General features: G+C 38.0%; 1 protein-coding gene across 1 annotated transcript; it reads left to right on the forward strand.

Annotated features, from left to right (window-relative positions):
• Positions 1-184: 184 nt before the first annotated feature.
• LOC134539706 (uncharacterized) lies at positions 185-19,222 on the forward strand. Its single transcript, XM_063381926.1, has 7 exons — positions 185-349; positions 2,263-2,377; positions 2,967-3,187; positions 6,289-6,406; positions 6,504-6,851; positions 9,674-9,792; positions 12,063-19,222. Exons 1-7 carry the CDS (start codon positions 318-320, stop codon positions 12,964-12,966), a joined length of 1,857 nt encoding a protein of 618 aa, XP_063237996.1. The 5' UTR covers positions 185-317; the 3' UTR covers positions 12,967-19,222.
• The last annotated feature ends 166 nt before the right edge of the window (positions 19,223-19,388 follow it).

Below are 19,388 nucleotides of genomic sequence, written 5' to 3' on the forward strand. Positions count from 1 at the left end.
AATTATTTAAATAATAGATTAGTTTAAGGCTTTTGAAAACTTAAAAAAATACATAATAGATTCAAGACACAAACCACAAACATTGCATAGAATAAATATTGTCAACATGATAAAGGAACAGTTCTCAGCTGCTGAATGCTATAACCAATGCAACTAGAAATCTATAATACGGAAAGCAGCCATTGACTAATACTTTTGTACTCTATGACTCCTGATTTACGGCGGCGGTTGGGAAAATAAGGAATGTTTTTTTTTTTTCTCAAAATAATGTAAAAATATATTTGCAGGATTATATTTAATATTGTGACCATCTTACAATGTTGTCCAGTTTTTTAGAAAAGTTTTCAAGGTATTTTTTGAAAAGAATTATTTCTTATTTGCTAGATTATAACAAATTGTGACTACATTTTTGGTATGCCGGTTCAAATTCTAACCTCTATTATGCACATGTTTTCATTTTAGTTTCTCCTTTTTTAAAGCAAATATTTTAAAGGAAAGTTCAATCGGTTGATGTAATGTTAAAGGCGACTTCCAAACTTAATAGCAAATGTATAAATCATTCATGTATACATGTGGAAATTACAACCACAAAAATTAAAATAAATATATTTATTATTATTTAAAATACAATTTTTTATTAATAAACAAGTATTTAAAAAAATATTTTTGCTGTTAATTTCTAGTGTAACAGCTTTTTCGTAAATAAAATAATATTGCCAAATTTGTGTTTTTCAACACAAGACATCCTAATTGTAAAACAGCATAAAATTCCAACCAGATTTATAAAATAAAGTTTATAATTAAAATTGTGTTTTCGTGTCAATGTATCATTACAGGCATGTTAAATATGTGTAATTTTGATTTTTGTCCAGTAAAATCATGTGGTTTTTAATTGTACCTACCTTTATTATAGTTATTTTGATACAAGATACCAAGTTAGTGCACTGTATTAATCACACTAATTATTTGCAATATGTTAAGTAGTTTATTAACTTCAGTATGTCATTGCGACCATATTATGTAGGTATTTGTTATGGTACATTTTGTGTCAAGAGTGGTATTTATTAATTTATAACACACACACACATATATATATATATATATATATATACACACACACACACGCCATGTTTTTTTGCATCTATAAAAACAATTTAATTACAGTATTTATCGTTTCAATTGTTCCGGAAAATTTCTATTTTCATGTTGTGTTTGTGATAATTGCATTTAAAGCATCATATTGAGTTACTTTCTTCAAATTTGATTCAATGTGTTATATGGTTCCCCTGTGCTTGCTTTAGTGATGTAAAATTTAGGTTGTGATTTATTAGCGTAGCTGAGAATGTTTTCAACTGAGATATCCCTGATCCTGTTGTCACTGTCCTACTGTTTTCTTGATACTAGTTGCAAAATGATCCTCTGGTTCTCCAGAAATCTGTAGGAATAAACCGTAACCAAAGCTGTTTTCTATAAGACAGGGATGTTTAATCTCATTAGATTATAGCCAGGGGCAAAGACTTTTTGCCACCCTAAAAAGGCACATTGTCAGTTACTAAGGACACAACCCGGTTACTTATATTGTTGAATTTTAGCATTACCAGGTGAAGGCCCACGGTACACCACCACAAATAAGCACCAACCACAATTCATACTGGTTGCAAAAATTATTCTAAGTCCAATTTTAACCTTGGGGGGGGGGGGGGTGCCCCTCCCCCTATGAGTAGGGGGGCTTCATTTCCCTGGGACGAGTTCGTAGTACGAGTAAACTTTTATTCTTGAATAATGAGTAATATTCTTGTATGCTGGAGTAAGCATTACCGTTGGTTGTACGTTAAGACTCGTGCCACAATGACATGGAAACATAATAAAGGAAACTGATTATGGAATAGTTAGATAGTTACATTTCAACATCCGTCTGACATATCCGCAGTGCACAGAAACATAACAAATTTGATATATGAGATTAAAATTTATGATTATGAAAATTTTGTCTAAATTTGTACCTAAGTTTACTTAATATCTTTTTTTTATGCAATTTAAAATGTTAATAAACATAGCTACCACTGCAGCCTAATACTTGGCTTAAATTGATCCCATGAAGCTAATCCATATAGGTCTGAGTCCGTGTACATGCCATTGTAGATAACTCCATTCTGTGAGATTTGTCTCCATTTACTAGATCCGTCTTACTTCCTTGTCATTGTACAAAATGTACCTGAACCAAGTTTTTTTTTGTTTTTTTATTTATTTATTTTTTTACAGGAAAGGAACCACTGTTGTAAACTGTTGGTTTTGTAATAAGGACACGCTTGTGCCATTTGGGAATAAGAATTGTTTTGACTGCCCCAGTTGTGATCAATATAATGGATTTACTCGGGTAAGTACCTTTTTACAATTTTCTGTTACGTAAATTGTAACACTGAATATTTCTTTACTTGTGTAGGCCTATATAACACTGTTTTTGTAAGAATTTCACAAACTAATTTATAGATTTTTTTTAAGTAATTCTTGATATAAAGGGCTTACCTGAAATAAGTTAATTCAGAACATGGTATTTTTGAGTACTACTTACCAATGTTGCTTGATTATCCTGCATAAAGGCGTTTTTGGATTCCTGCTGTTTTTTTTAGAAACTCAGTATCGGTAAGGGCAATTAAGTATAATTTTTTGATAGTTTTAAATTAATTATATTAAACTAAAATATATGACATTTTTCATTAAAATAGCTTTAACTAGAGAATGTTCAGAAATTACTGGGCAGAGAATGTTAAAAGAAGCATTATTCTTTGAGGAACGTACATCCGGAAACACAACCCTGGAACCACGTTTAAACCTTGTTTTGAACCATTATGGTTTAAATAAGCCAACCGTGGCTGGAAAAAGCTGCAGCGATCACTTTTCTTCAGTGTTTGCTGTATATTTGCGTTGCGACCGGCTTCACGGTGATAGTGTGTGTTGGTGCTCAGGATGGAAGCTACAACAAAGTTATCCCCGCCCAGCGGAACGAGTTGTTGAACCACCCGGTAGCTGCGGCCAACCAGGCACCAGGCACCGGTGCGCTCGGACCGAAGGCGGGCGGCAGCCTGTGCCCGGAGTGCAACAGCGCGCAACAGGAGAAAGTGAACAAGCTGGCAGCGTTTTCTCCATCCAAACCGTCCCGTTATGATGTAGAAATTGAAGAGTACAGGTTTGTTTGAACTGTTCATTTTAAATTAGTGTCTCATTTTATGTATTTTTATTTTATTTAAAAAGTTTGACATGCACACAATCAGTTTTGAGACTCTACGACTGTGCACACACAAAAACATTAAAAAAAAAAATACAAACCATACAATAGATACAAACACCAAGACTCGACTAAACCTTTCTACTGTAAATGGTTAAATAGATGACATAAGTAATAAATAAATAAAAAAAATTAAGATAACAACAACGCATAATGAATAAACACTAACATATTTTATATGTCATCTGCTGTTACCAGCAAGGCTAAATATAGACTTATTGATATTGTAAAACAGTTATTATTCACGTAAATGAAAACTTTCTCATGGGTAGTTCTAATTCCATGTACTGCTGAACAGTAACCATACAGGTTCTTGTAGTAAATTTTCATTTCTGCAAAAAATCACTATTCTTACATGTTTGACAGATTTTATTGGCTTGCCTATATTTATGGTTTATCCCATGAATAAATGCACACCCATTTTGACAGATTCATGAAAGGCATTAAGTTCTCATGCCACACAAATTATTCCATTAGATAAATTAAGGACTTTATTTTTCAAGGTACTAGGCTACCCAACTATGTAGGTACCAGTATTTTTCTTAGAAATAATAGAATGATCAATTGTCAAACTAAAACTGTTGATGAAGTTTCCTTCAGAAATTTGCACTCCATGAGATATTCTGTAACAGTGGTGTCTAGACTGTAAATTAAAACAGTTAAATTTTTTGAAGTGTTGTACAGTATTTCCAGGTCACTGTGAGAGGATGCATATAGGGGGAAAAAAGGAATAATAATCAGAAAATAATTTTTTTTTTTTTTTACTTTGTGTCATTTCTTTTTCTATAAAATATCAAATGTTTGATTATATAATTTCATTACCTTATGAAGAATTATTTTCCAGTAGTATTTTAATGAAAGAATATTTATTTAGGTCATTTTGAATTATTGGGACAAGACATTTCAATGTTATGAGTGATTGTTTGATTTAATTAATGTTGGTACAATTTATGAGGGGAGAACTGGGCTAGCCCAATGAAGTTTTATTACATTTTTATTGATTGTTAATATATTTACATTAATAATAAATAATTGTACTTAAAAAATCTCTTTATCACAAATCACTGGCACTTAAAAAAGTTTATTGTCAAGTTACTCAATGTCTGTCAAGTTCCACAGTTCGCACTCCTAACTGGATATAGGCTCATCAGGGGTTTACCCCTTACCTCACGCCTGTCCACACACACGCACACACGCACAGGCCGGTGTCACGTGGCTGTGATTTCAGTGAACATGCGGGGACACCAGCCAGCTCTGAACCTGGCATCGCTGTCTTGTCTCTCGCGTCCGTAACAATATATTTGTTCCAAAAAAAGTTGGGGTGGGTTACGTGAGCTACGTTAATAAAACATATTTAATATGTAATAAATATAATCAATAGTTAATGAATATTATCAAATTTATTTAATGCTGCACTAACCTAAGTTGACCAGTGATCAAATGCTTAGTTAACATTTAACTATTTGAAATATTGCAATGTAGTTTTACAAAATGATGAGAAGAATATGTCAGGAAGTAAAACATATTTTAAGATTGTTTTTTACTTTTTTCGGTTGTGCCTCTCATAGATAATGACCTACTATGTACAAGGGACATTCCGAAAGTAAGTTTCTACATTTTTTTGTGAAAGAGCAGATGGTACACCAGGTGAAACAAACAATCGCCATAAGAATCCGCACCCGTTGCTGGTTCAACAACGGAAGTAGCGTCAGCGTAGGATGAATGACGCATGCGCAGAGCACCGAAGACCAATGTGCCCTAGGTTTTTTGAGTACAAATCACAATTACAGACAGACGTGTACTGACAAAATGGTTGCCAACGGAAGTGCGTGCCTTTATCCAGAATGAATGGCCACATGGGGCTAGTGTATCCATCATCCATGAATGCCTACATACTGTATGGTGAAGAGGTCATGTCTCGTCAAATGGTTGGTTGCTGGTTTGCATGGTCAGTGAAGGAAGGCAGAGTGTGATGATGAAGGTCGATGTATCCCTCCACAACCATGACTGAAAACAACATTGCTAAGAGCACAGGACATGGTGTTAGCGCACAGGCGTATAACGGTGTCAAAGGTTGCGTCCACACTGCTTATTAGTCGTGCTGAGAACCATCACATGCTCCATTATGTGTTGGGTTACCGAATCATGTCTGCAAGATTGGGTGCCGAAAACCCCGGATCACAAAAGTGCAAGAATGGAAATCAGCCTCGATCACTTGATGCAGAACGTGCGAGAGGGAAATGGTTCCTGTTCAGAATCATCACAGACGAAGAGACATGGGTGCACCACTTTATCCCAGAAACCAAGGCCGCCTCAATGACGTGAAAGCGTCCCAGTTTACCAGTGAGGAAAAAATTAAAAGGGTCACCCTCCGTAAGAAGGTTTTTGGCCACAGTGTTCTGGAACAGGAAAGGTGTGATTCTCCTTGATTTCCTCCATAAAGGGATCACCAATGTGGCACGCTACTGCGACACCCTCACCAAACTCAGGTCCACCATTTGACGAAAGAGACCAGGGCACTTGATTTAAGGTGTTGTGCTCTTGGACGACAACGCAAAACCACACACAGCAAGGCTTACACACGATCCGATTCGTCGCTTCGGATGGGAGAGATTGGATCACCCTGCTTACAGTCCTGATCTTGCCCCATCACCTGTTCCCTGCATTGAAAGCCGCACCGTCGAGACGTCACTTCCAAAACAATGCTGAGGTGGAGCAGGCTCTGCAACAATTCCTTGAATCGCCGTGCACCAAGTTTTACCAGAGTGGTTTCTTCATACTGATTGCACGGTATGACAAATGTGCAAATGTCGGTGGCGACTTTGTCGGAAAATAGTGCAAGGTGTTTAGTTCATGATGCCGTGGTGTATTTTTTTTTTGCTGTAAAGATTCCGTTTGAAAAAAAAAATATTAAACTTAATTTTGGAATGTCACTCATACGCAGTCTCATATTTAGCATGCCATTTGGGGCACTGAAGTTAATATATGTGGTCTGCATGCAGGTGGCAGCTGGAGCGAAGGTATCCTCTGTGTTGGCACTGCGAGAAGGTGGTTCAGCAGGTGCTGCTGCGGCAGAAGTCCACGCTTCTGGGGCTGAAGAACAAGCTGTGCGGTAACAAGGTTGTCCAGCGTTGCCAGCTGTGTGTGTGGTGTCGGGAGGGGGGGGGGGGCCGCGGGCGACGCACGTACACGCGCGGAATTGCCGTGTCTGCCGCAGGTGAGCGTCGGGCCGCCGCGGCCGCGCGGGCGGTGGTTCCCGGGCGTGATACCCCTGGCGCTGGCCACGTGGCTCGTCCTGGCCTCGGCCTTCGGCGACGAGGAGCCGTTCCTGCCGTGGCCGTTCCAGGGGGCGTGGCGCGTCCTGCCGCCGGCCGTGCTACGGGCCGTGGCGCACTCCGAGGCCCTTCTCACCCTTGCGGCCGTGCTGGCGCAGGCCGCTTTGTTCGTGCGCGGTGGTGCGGCGACCTTGGAGGGTGTCGGTTGCCTGGTGCTCTTTCTGCAGCTCCACGCGCTGTGTTGGCTCAGGCCGTGGTTCTCAGCTGATCTGCAGTACCATGCCGTCCAGGTGAGAGGCGTGCCCGGCTGCCCACAGGCCTGTTTAGAACCACGGAAATGCCGTATTGTCAAACGTCAATATGCAGTAAAGGCCGTTTAAGAAATCCTACTTTAGAAAGTTTTCCTGATTGATAAGTTTTAAGAAATTAGCCTTGGACCTATAAATACATGTACGTAATTTTTTAACGCTCAGCGTGTATTTTGTTTTGCTTTAATACTCTCGATTATTATCCTATCATAAAAAAAAAAAAACATTCCACTTAAACATGCGGCTGGTGTAGCTTATGTGATTTAAGTGGGTGCATGCAAAACTCAACTTGGTTAGGCTGGAGGATACCGGCGAACATTATTCAAAGGTAAATTCCTCCTTTCCAACCCTCCACCGCCACACGTACGAAAAAAAAAAGGCCCATGCGACAGCAGTTTACCATTATTAAATACTGTACGTATAAGTTATGGCTTCAGACATTAAATTTTTAAAAAAACATGTATTTAGACACTTTTTAATTAGTCGCACAGCAGTTTTTCTGCTGGAAAATCATTGAAACTTTGGAATTTCTTGGATGAAATAATTTAGCAGGGATGTAAATATATTTATTTTTTTGCGAATGAACTAAACTCACTCTTCCCACTACATTCCAACATTTCCGGTACGTGACGCATAGCACCCGCAACCGTGTGCAGTGCGTAGCTACGAAACGTGTCACTGGGCAAGTCTTATCTAGTACAGTAAGCCATCAATTAACAGGCAGTTTACGTTCCCGTAAATTTTCAGTCAAGCAAAAGTCTGTTCATTTAGATCACGTTTCCCCATAAGGAACAATGTTAATATTATACAGGTTATGTTCCTAGACCTTCCAAAAAATGCCTAACATGCGATGTAAAAAAATTTACGGTCCGCTCATGACATGCCGGGTGGAATGGTGGGATGATGCATCATAGCTTAGCTTGAATTAAGCAGGAGGAAAGGTTTTTTAATCAGATTACTCCATTGGCCTTTTCTGAGGATGGGAGAAAAAAACAACACGAGGAAAGGCCGATGTACACACACCAGTGACTTGACAATGCAATGGATGGCCTGTAACTTAAATGATTGGGATCTCATATTGATTTCTATTCACAATGGAAGCTGTTAACATCCTTTCCAACCTCCCACCACCATGCTTGCAACGAAAGCCAGAAGACTTTCATCCGTCATCTGGCAACTACACTCGTAAATATTCACTAGTTGCACGGCCGTGAAACAAGACAACATACATAGTCTATAATTATCCGGCTGTCACGGTACGGTGATGGCTGCAGCACTACTTGCAGCCGCATGGACAAGCGGACAAGTGTGAACAAAACCTTTCAAAACCTAGAAGAATATTTTCAACCTCAGCTGATTTACAAGCCGGCCACGGCACTGGCACATGCAAATCAGCCTGAAGTGAAAGGGGTGGTTAGGTAGTGGAGGGGGGAACTCATAGCAAACCTTTCTCCTTCGCTTAACCAGAGGCCAATATATTAGGTTTTTTTTATCCATGCACTACATAGAATTAAACACACAAGTAATATTTCACTGAACGCAACCAACTATAAGTTCTTCATCTGTAATTTTTTAGGGTAAACATGCTGCAAACGTACAGTTCCTGTACACCTGACTAATGGCTGACTACAAAAACCTTTTTGGAATATGTAGATTCTTGAAAGCACTTAAGGGTCGTGCATTGTACCTTTATTTCAATTTCTCCGCCACATAATGTTACGGTCACCACTCACATTTCATAGTTGTCTTATGCACGACGAGAAGACTGCAAACCAGTTCACAGTCTTGCTCTTAGAGGCAAAACTGAGCTAGAAATACCAGTCAAGCATCGCACTTATCAGCCTGCGTCACTAACATAAATACACCCCTGTTGGGTGAACCCCAGAATATTAGAACTTTGTTTGTGTAAGATATTCCTTTAAGAGGCTGATCAAATACTTCAGGCTGTTTTGTATCAAACCTTTAAATCAAATATAGTAGTGATGTGCGAGTCTCGGCATCATCGAGAACGAGTCGAGACAGAAATTTTCTCGATCTCGTCTCGAGATAATTTTTTTGGCTCGGAATTTTCGAGAATTTTGTAAACAAGTAATAGGTTAGGTAATATAATATATTGAGGCAGCATTTTGTGTTGCGTGTTGAAATAATTAACATATCTTCAACGTAACGTAGATCGAATAAAATAAAATATACTTGTTACAATAGTATACACGATAAATTATTAAAAAGTTAAAAACGAACAACTTCCGTTCACAAGTCACTACATGAAACGGTAAACGTAAACAATGAATTGTGCTGTGGTTATCACATTGAATTACATGATGTTTAAATTGCGGTCCGTATCGATAGTGACATATCGATAGTGGCGAATGTTCAGACTTTCATGATCAAGTACCGTCCATAGCTCAAGGAAACTGTATAGACTATGGAGTCAATAACGTATGTTTACATACGACAATAGGCAAATAAACTTGAGTGTAAAGGTAAAGTTGTAATTGCAATTGTGGATACTTGATAAAATTATTGAATAATTATGTATGTTTGTCAGATTATTGAGTTTTACTTTTTTGGATCATATTATCCTGTTAACTAAAGTACAGATTTCTCGATCTCGACTCGATTCTCGAGAATTTTTAAATTGCTTTCTCGATCTCGTCTCGAATTCAAAAAAGTCTTTCTTGCACATGCCTAAAATATAGTTAAACCTAAATTGCAGTTCTGCTAAATTAATATGACTGGAAAATTTTATAGTGCACGGGGGCGTTAACATTTGGGAAGTCAGTGTTTTTGTGTTCGTTTTGCAGGTGGTAACCTGTGTCGTAATCTTGTCCGTGAAACTTTTGAGACAATTGCAGAGCAGAAGAAAGAAACGTCTTTTGTATGGTTCTAAGTCAGACCAGGTCACCAACTTGCAGTGGCACAGGTACAGCATTTTTTTAGGTTATTTTTAAAATAATTTATATTTCCAATTCTTAACGTTATATAAGTTTAGATTGCGTTTAAAAATCTACCTACCCTTATTACTTCAGGATCAAGTCTGACTTTCTCCCCACCCATCTTTCACAGTTGTTATATTCCATATACGTAAGTACTATTATTAAAACAAATCTGCTATGCAACCTTCTCACTTCCTAATGAATACGGGAAAAATAATTTTTTGCAGGGAGATTTTTTTTTTATCTGCCCCTCTTCGTAAGGAGTGATTGTATGTAGTATGTATTTATGTATGTATGTATTTATGTACATATTTGGGTTTACATCATACAGTTGGCAGAAGTTGTGAACTCTGCACAGTAATACAAATTAGTTTAGTGTGTTTAAAAGCACTTGTATTTTTAGTTACATAACATATCTAGGTAACTAGTGCTTAAATGGTTTGGACTTTCAGTGTATAACCATGATTGTTGTACTCTACCTTTAGTGTTCCCTACTCAGAAAGAAATTACAGTAAGTACTAAAGAGTTGGGTGTAATTACAGTTTTGACAGTAGAGTATCTGAATTAAATTTTGTATAGTAATATATCTTGATGCTTTTGGGATGTGTACCGTAAGCAGCCTATACCAGGGTTGGCAGTTATGTATTCAACACGTGGGGTTTGGTTATAATTAATTAAATAAATCATTAATTAAATAAAATTTCTATGACCAAAATGAGCATGTTTTATTACAATTTCACATAAATAACACATGCAATTTACACATGTACATACATTTGCACACAAAAGTACAAAAATCAAGCTGATTTCAGCTGGCCTGTAAAACGTGGAATTCCAAGCTTGTATAGCAACCTTGAGTTTGTGTCACAGTCTTGTTTTAGTATAAATGTAGTTATTTACAAAGAAAAACTCAATTTTAAAATTGTTTTTGTAGTATCAGGAATGTCAATTCTGATTATATTCAAATTCAAATGTGAGAATCTTGTTCTTCATTGCAACCACTTCTTAGTTCAAACTTTCTTATTATTTGACCTTTCTCTCATTTGCCTAGGACAGTGGTTCCCAAACTTTATCAGCTGGCGACCCACCTTTCCTTTCGCGACCCCTTTACAAGTCGAAAAATTCCGGTGACCCCCTTGTGTCACAGAAAGACAAAGAAATTATTTAATTAAAAGACTACGTTAATGGTATTTTTTATTTTGGTACAATTATCTATTATTCGGATCGACACTCTGCAGGAAGCCGCGAGAGTTTTGAAAGTAAGTACGAGGTAAGTTGGTAAGGCTACGTGCGACTTAACTTGGACGCCAACTCGCGCCGGCCAAACTGCGTCGGCGACGGCCACGTTGCCACGCCGCATTGTCGTTGCGGCGACAGGAAGCGACCCGCGCGCGCCACCCGCCGCCGCCCGCAATATTCTTTTGTTTCAACTCTCATCTCACCCAGTTAAGCGTAGTCACCGATGAGTACAGATGTCATTCTTTTGTTTTTCACTTGCTCAGCGCGTTTGTAAAATGGATAAGTTTCTCAAAAGATCGCAGCCTTCAACATCTGGTACGAGTGTCAATAGCGGTGGTGGTGAAACAAATCCAAAAAAAAATAGACATTACGATGACAGTTATTTGAAATACGGGTTTACAGTCATAAATAATAAACCTCAATGTGTAGTGTAATTTGCGGTGATGTTTTATCACGTGAGAGTATGAAACCGTCAAAGCTTATGCGGCATCTCACAACCAAGCATAAAAAAGAAGCTGATAAGCCGTTGGATTTCTTTGAACGAAAGTTGAAAGCTCTTAGTCAGCAGCAAAATACTATGATTCAGGTAATAAATATGGTTTTAAGAAGTCGGCTGTTTACTTTTAGTAAAAGTACTTTGTTTTTGTAGTGTTAGAACCTTGCCTTTTTCTTTCAGCCGGCGACCCCCCGAGTAAGGCTTCGCGACCCCCCTCGGGGTCGCGACCCACAGATTGAAAAACACTGGCCTAGGACATCAGGACAGCTGCATGTTGCATTAAAAAACTCATTTCAAGTACTGAAATTTACAAGTAAAGTTCGGAGTATGTTTGTATCGTGTGTGGACAAAAATAACCAAGTTTGGCTTTTAAGCAAAGTTCACAGAGCTGGGCTCCAGAGCTAGTCTTGTTCATGTATCAACTTACTCTACGGGAGTCAGTTTTATTTGTGACTACTAGGAAACACTGAAAGCATATATTGGTGATGGCCTAAGGAGAGTGATTTGTGGTTGTTCTTACAGAATTACGTCCACAGCAGCTGCAGTCAAGAGCGAGAGTAAAAGAGGTCGAGAGTCTCCGCCACGCGAGATGGAACGGCGTAAGCACCATGTTGAAGCTGAGCCAAGTGTTCTGCACTCACATGCGAGTAAAGAATCCGATGCCAGTTCGACACCGTACGAGGATCTGAGGGTAGGTTTGCGTAACTTGCAGCTCGGTTTCACTTCCACGGCTCGAGAGAACACGCCGGCCACCATCTTCAAGACCAGGGAGTACGGGACAAACGTGGACAGGCATCTTTTCCGGGGTGCGAATGTGCACACGTGGAGCCACGCGGAGGACCGTCACCAGTTCGCGCGCTACAGGGGCAAGATTCCGGCAACGTCGTGGCCGAGGTGCCCTCCCGAGCTCCGTCGGACGGGCGGGAAGTGGAGCGAGTGGCGAGACTCATATGAGCCCCTGAGCCTGGTGGAGAAGCCCTACGCAAGCCACTCGCGCTCCCCCAGCCGTAGTTCCGGGTACGGGTCCCTGGCCAGCCGGTCCTCTGGGACCGCCCCAGACCACGCGGGTCGAGGGTTGTCCCCTCCCAGGTGGGACTGCCTGGGCCGGACCCCCACCCCTGAGACCGCGTCGAGCTGGGACGTGACGGGACGCCTCGTCTCCGCCCAGAGCGTGTACCTGGGACCGCCGTACGTGTACTACGTGTTCCCGCACGTCCTGTACCCCTCCCCTCACGCCGTGCCCGCCCCCCCGCCAGTCTGGGGCGTGCAGACTTACCCCCACGCGAGCGGGGCGGCTCGGTGGGGCCGAGACACTGGCGGCGGGTACTTGCTGTGCTGCGAAATAGCGGCGTACGTCGGCGCCGCTCTGTTCCTGGCGTACTCTGTCTTCTACGGCAAACACGTGTTGTTGCTGGAAGGCAGCTGAGCTGAGCGAAGGTGTGCCTGTTGCGTATGTAGAAGTGGCCGTTTCGTTTCAACTGTTTGAGCTTTGTCATCAACCATTTGAGTTTTGTTTTAAATTAGTCTAGTGTGTTCACATTCACCTTGGGTAATTTGTGTTTATCTCTGACTTTTTTTTATACAACTTTTTTATGTCTTCTTACAGCGGAAAACTTGCATACATTAATAAAGTAATGGCATAGTCCATTACGTGTTCAGTCTGTTCATGCAAACACTTGTACTGCACCAGTGGGTTTGTTTTAAAGTTCACGAAATGTTTTTGAATCATGTTTAGGCAGCCACTTCACTCTGGCCAAGTATGGAGTAATTTATTTATATCCAGGAATATAAATCTTGAATGCAAATTATGGGTATAAGTTTTCCTCAGTGCCATTTGTTAATGTAATTATAAATTTCGGAGGAAATAATTTCAAACTGTTGTTGACACTTAATTTTTGGTTTTCAATACTTATGTAGTTGAAAGTAGATGTGACTTTTTTTATTTATTAACTGTTTTTTGTATTTATTATCACTTTTTTTAATACAATTTTAAGTTCTCTCTAACTTATACTTTTCACTGTTTGAATCACAGTCCTTGACAAACCCAACTTGTAAATAATATTGAACAAAGGCAAATTTGATGCCTGCCCCGTGGTAAATGTGTCAGAATTGTGTTATTTGATTGTCTTGTATGGTAGTTTGTGTAATATTTAGATACGTAGTACAGCCAGGCCTAAATTTTACGGACTCTCAATCTCAAGCAGTAATTAATATAAAGGAATAAGCAGGAAGGTACTAATTGTGCAACAGGTGGTAGCCCATTGATACACTACCAACAAAACTTTAATTGATTTTTGTTTATTTTCAAAGTAGTGGTAAGGTTCGAATCATTTGGCTGTCAACTCGGTGCTTATTCATTTTATTTTGGTTACGAGTTTGACACTTTAGTGATCACAGCCACAAAGAGACAGATGGTTCTAAAAAGTGGTGAATTATAACATTTTTTTCTATCAATTATGTATTTGCTACTAGGTATGTATATTGACATTTGTAGTTCTTATTCTAACAATTCTGAAATTTTGGTGTTCCTGTTTCCAAGCATGTACATTAATTCTCTCTTCTTTTAATTAATTAATCTCCGTCGCCCAAATTTATCACTATGGTTTTTAGTTATAAAAAATTTGAATTAATACAAAACATTTGCTAAATAATTAAGGTTTGGCTGTACATAATGTGATGTTACCTTTGAAATATATTACGTATAAAAAGCTTTTAAGTACTATTAGTGTGATTGTAAATACCGTGGAATGGGGTTACTTTGATATTGAGGGGTTTCTTTGATCAGGTGCTACTCATTTTAAATTGGCTCCATAACATTGCCAAACAGTTTAATGCAGTGTTGCTTTCATAGTAGATGGCAGCACAAGTATTTTCTAGGTCATAATAACATTTCTTGGTGCCATTTTGTTTTTGTTTTTTTAATGGAATGCCTATTTGTTGATGAGAGCAAGTTCATACATTAATTTTTGTCCCAAAAAGTGTAAGTATTGTAAATACTGCTAGCTTGTTCTCACTGTTTTAAGAGTTTAAATGTTTAATGTATAGTATATGTGTTATAGTTTTGTGGTTTGTACAAATTTATGCATACCCATATGTTTATTATAACCTATAATTTATTGTGGGGTTACTTTGATCACTTTAGTTTGAAGACAAGTACAAATTGTACCTACTTACTGTACTTTTGTAAACATAATATTTAAACCATGTAAGCATTATTACACATATTTTTGTTCAATGTTAAAATAATGAAACAAATAGGCTTTAAAATAAAAATAGTAAAATAGTATTACCAAGAACTGGGTGTGGTAAAAATAAGAATGTCTATGTACTGGTATGGTATCTACTTTCAGGTTCCAACTTTAATCTGGCTACAGGGCTTTTTTTCATAAGTTCAAGCCAAAACAGGCAAGATGCCTCGTGATTATAAAAGGAAGTTAGGATCTAGGTGCTACCAAAACTACACAGAATTGAAGTTAGAAGAGGCTTTAGAAGCAGTTGCTGATAATAAGATGTCATTACGCCAAGCTTCAAGGGAGTTCAACATTTCTTATGGTACTTTACACAATAAGTTTAATAGAAAGCATGGAGGTAAGCCTGGGTGAAGAATAGTGTTTTCCGAAATTGAAGAACTGGCTATTATTAATGGGCTTCTTACGTGTAGTGACTGGGGTTTTCCACTGTGTGTCCAAGATGTGCAGATGTTTACTAAAATGCATTTAGATCTTGAAGGGCGCATTGAACCAAGATTTCAGAATAATGTGCCTGGAAAGGATTGGGTCCTGTCTTTATTAAAGCGACATAAAGATAAAGTAGGCCAAAGAATGGCATCAAATTTAAAAACCTCAAAGGCAGAAGTTTCCCGGGAAATACTTAACGAGTATTTTAAAAATCTTGATGAAACTCTGAAGGATGTTCCACCATGTAACATTTTCAATTATGACGAGACCAATGTTTCTGACGATCCTGGTAAGATGAAGGGAATTTACAGAAGAGGTGTAAAATATCCAGTTAAAATCTGCAATCACTCTAAATCTGCAACAACTGTATTGATGTGTGGTTCTGCTTCCGGAATACTGTTGCCACCTTACATTATTTATAGGAGTGAAGGAATTTATGACACATGGAAAGAAGGAGGGTTGAAAGGCAAACCTTGCTGTTCAGATTCATGTTGCTCGAGGGGCTTTCGATACAACAGAACCAAGCATGGTTGGATTGATTCTGCTACATTCCATGATTGGTTTATTTCCACATTTCTACCTCATGCAAAAAGGTTGGAAGGAAAAGTTATTTTAATTGGTGATAATCTCTCCTCCCACTTCAATGAAAATGTCCTACAATTATGCAAGGTGAATAATATTCATTTTGTTTGTTTGCCACCAAATGCTACACATCTATGTCAGCCGTTAGATGTGTCCTTCTTCCGTGCCTTCAAAGTAGCATGGCGTCATGAGCTGACAGTTTGGAAACAAAATCATCCGAGAGTAGGTGTGCTACCCAAACATGTTTTCCCATCACTTTTGACTTCAGCAATCCAGAAGATGAACAGTGTGGTGCCCAGAAATCCCACTTACATAAAGAATGGTGTGTCGAGAAATCTGGTCAGTGGATTTAAAGCTACCGGTATTGCACCTTTCAACCCTAATTATGTTCTGGACAAATTTCCTTTGGATGCCAATCCTGATGATGTCCAGAAAGGAATAAATGAAAGTTTGGTGGCATTCCTACAAAAACAGAGAGAAGGTGGACCTGTCAGGATTCCGAGAAAGAAGAAACTCACTGTCACACCGGGCAAAAGTGTAGTAGCAAGCTCTTCGGAAGATAGTGATGACAACGAGAAATTGGTGTCTTCTAGTGGGAGTGAAAGTGATGAGCACTGTGAGGAAGAGGAGGTTTTTTTGGAACCAGTCTTAAGTGATGATATTTGTCCTGGCCAGTATGCCCTGGTAAAATTCTACGGAGGATCACGAAAAAAAAACTGTTTTTAGGTATGCATGTATCATCCAGGAAGTCAATAATATGGATATTAAGGTAATGGGAATGAAAAGTGTGGATAATGGGAAGAAATTGTTCAAGGCAATGGAGAATGATATTTCAAGCATTACAAAAGAAGATATTCTCGGATATTTACCGATTCCAAAAATTCATATCGCAGGGCAAAGAGTACTGTATGACTTTGCAGCAGTGGTGGATGTGAAAGAAAGTTAAACTATGTCTTCATTTGTTAGATATTCGTAATGTTATGCTAGTTCTATGTTTTATTTTCCAGCATTCATGGAATACATAATTAATCTGAAAGTAGGACAGTGTGCCTTGGATATCTTATGTGAAGCACCACAAAATAAAACTTTTCATACAGTATGTTTGTGTGTTAGCAGGAAGTTAATTATAATGTCATTTTGAGCTAAGATAGAAACTGTGGCTATTAGGAAGAAGTTAAGACAGTAGAGAGCATTATTGCATGGATAAAAAAAGGACAGTTGTGGATTATTACTAACCCCACATATTTTTAACAGTGGGGCAATCAGTTTGCAGTAGAAGTGGATATGAAAGAACATTGAATTGCAGTTGTAATGATAATGGATTTTTATATATTTGTATAGAAAAAGTAGAATAAAAATCAAATGTTTACTTTTGCTGAAGTGTGTGATCAAAGTAACCCCCACAACATAAAATTATATTGTGAAGAAACTATCAATTATATTCTCATGGGGGTTACTTTGATCTACTCCATAGGCTTTAACCTTACTTTCTGTGTAGTTAACCTCATAGTGATCAAAGTAACCCCAAACCAGGTGTATCATTGATCACACACTTAATAAGCTGTATCATTGAAAAAAATATTAATTAAGTGAATAACCAAATTTTAATAAAAAGTACTTGTATGGCTACACCAAAAAATAATTATTTAATTCCCTTAAATAAAATACTTTTTATATGGAAATGAGAACAAAGGGGACATGTGATCAAAGTAACCCCATTCCACGGTATGTAATGAGGTTTTTGTTTATAAAATTGACTTGTTAGGATACTAAATGTTTGTTGGTTTATACATGGTCTTCTTTAGCTGTTGAAATTTTATTTAAGATTACCTTTGTTAGCATGCAGATAGTGTGCATTCTATGTATAGTCATGTCTCATAAGCATGAGTTTTAATAAAGATTTACTGAGTAGCAGAATTTAGGCTTGACAACATGCCATTAAGTAATGAGTCTTCGTCGAGTTCAGTGGATTGTCTCCAGTGTCTAGATCAAACAGAGAGCCCGTGATATGTTTGAAAAACTTTTACAAAAAATGTTTTTTTATTATTTTATAAACTGGCAAAAATTTCTTCTGTCTACAATGATTTACTTTTACAAAGGATCTTTTGTCTGTGAATAACATGTATGGCAACAGATACATGTATCACCGTCGACCCTTTTCCTCACCATAGGGTTTGTTTATTTCACTTTCAATTTTCCATTTTCTAGCAAACTGTGTATCATATCACTAGAGATGAGCGAGCCACTACCGGAGATATGAATTGAAAGGGGTTGAAATGCAGGAGAGAAATAATTACAAGTGGGGGATAAGAATGTAAATGTACTGAAATCATTGAGAGGCATGGGAAAGCACTGTTTTTTCTCTTCGACCACGCCACCATGAATGAAAGAGATGTTTCTAAAATTATGAATTGTGATAAATGTATTGATCTTTACTCAAAATTTTTTTAAGCAAAGTTTTCATTTATTATTTGTCTACCTTTAATAAGCTGGACATGAAATATCTTGTATGCCGTAATGTTTCTTTCTGTGTTCAGGTAACTTGCATGTGTCTAACTGAACCTGCTGGCATCTTCTTCACATAGTTTTTGGTTCACACACTTTACTCTCTGCTCAAATCCCTACTGCAGTGACAGTTGCGATTCACAGTGTGTTTGCAGATTCATTGACTTTGCAGTTTTACCAACGAATAGGAGAAGTCCGTGTGAAATATTCCCATGAATTAGTGCATTTTACTGATGTAAATTTACAGTGTTTCGTTAATTCGACAGCTGAATGTTCTGTTATTTCTGAGGGGGGAAAACTGATGGACAGCTGGCTAGCATAGTTCCTGAGAAATCAGATTTGTTGTTTAAAGAACTGGATATTGCCTTGCATTTGTTTTTGGAATGGAGTTGTTATTGCTTTTGTGTTTGTTTTAATTTTTAGTGATTAGATAGATTGCCTCAATTTCTTTATATTTGATGAAGAAATGCTGTGTTCCTTGCTTTTTCTTAATTCCGATCTGTTGAGAGATGTGCCCTTAAAATCTCCTCTGAATGGCGATATTATCCACAATATGTACCATCAATTTCAGTACCTAGTACAAATAACAGAAAGACACGCACACTGCCATGTTTGTATATTCCTTAAGTAACTGAACAAAATATCTTGTGACAATGTATGTTACATCATTGAACTGTTTTCATAGATGAGACTGCTTTTTTTTTTTTTTACGGTATGTGAATTTTGGATTTTGTTTCATGGTAAACTGTTCTTCCAATGTGCCGAAGTAATGTGGATTAATATGAGTTGAGGCTACCTCATATTTGTTTTAAAACTTGCTAAAAAATTTTTTTAAATTAATGTTTAGGACAATATTGTTGTGTTTTAACATTTTGTGAAAAAAAGTTCTGGAAAATAAATTTTTTGTAAAGGGTGAAATTGTTTTTAGTTAATCCAGTCTGTACTTGATGTCAGGCCTTGAGCAAATTGATGCAGTTGTGAAATGCTGGACCTTCGGGCTATCAAACAAGTTACATAGCAGGCAAAAGGACAGCTCTGAATAAACAAAACATCTTGTCAGTTCATCTCTTGTGTGAAATGTGCT

Source organism: Bacillus rossius, chromosome 15 (genome assembly GCF_032445375.1).
Source record: "Bacillus rossius redtenbacheri isolate Brsri chromosome 15, Brsri_v3, whole genome shotgun sequence".
Lineage (NCBI taxonomy): Eukaryota > Metazoa > Arthropoda > Insecta > Phasmatodea > Bacillidae > Bacillus > Bacillus rossius.

What these genes read in the sequence shown, in the direction of transcription:
- LOC134539706 (XM_063381926.1), top strand. Translation starts at nt 318, where the DNA reads ATGTTGTCCAGTTTTTTAGAAAAGTTTTCAAG. An exon ending in TTTTTAGAAAAGTTTTCAAG is followed by an intron (nt 350 to 2,262) that starts GTATTTTTTGAA and finishes ATTTTTTTACAG; the next exon opens with GAAAGGAACCACTGTTGTAA. An exon ending in AATATAATGGATTTACTCGG is followed by an intron (nt 2,378 to 2,966) that starts GTAAGTACCTTT and finishes GTTGGTGCTCAG; the next exon opens with GATGGAAGCTACAACAAAGT.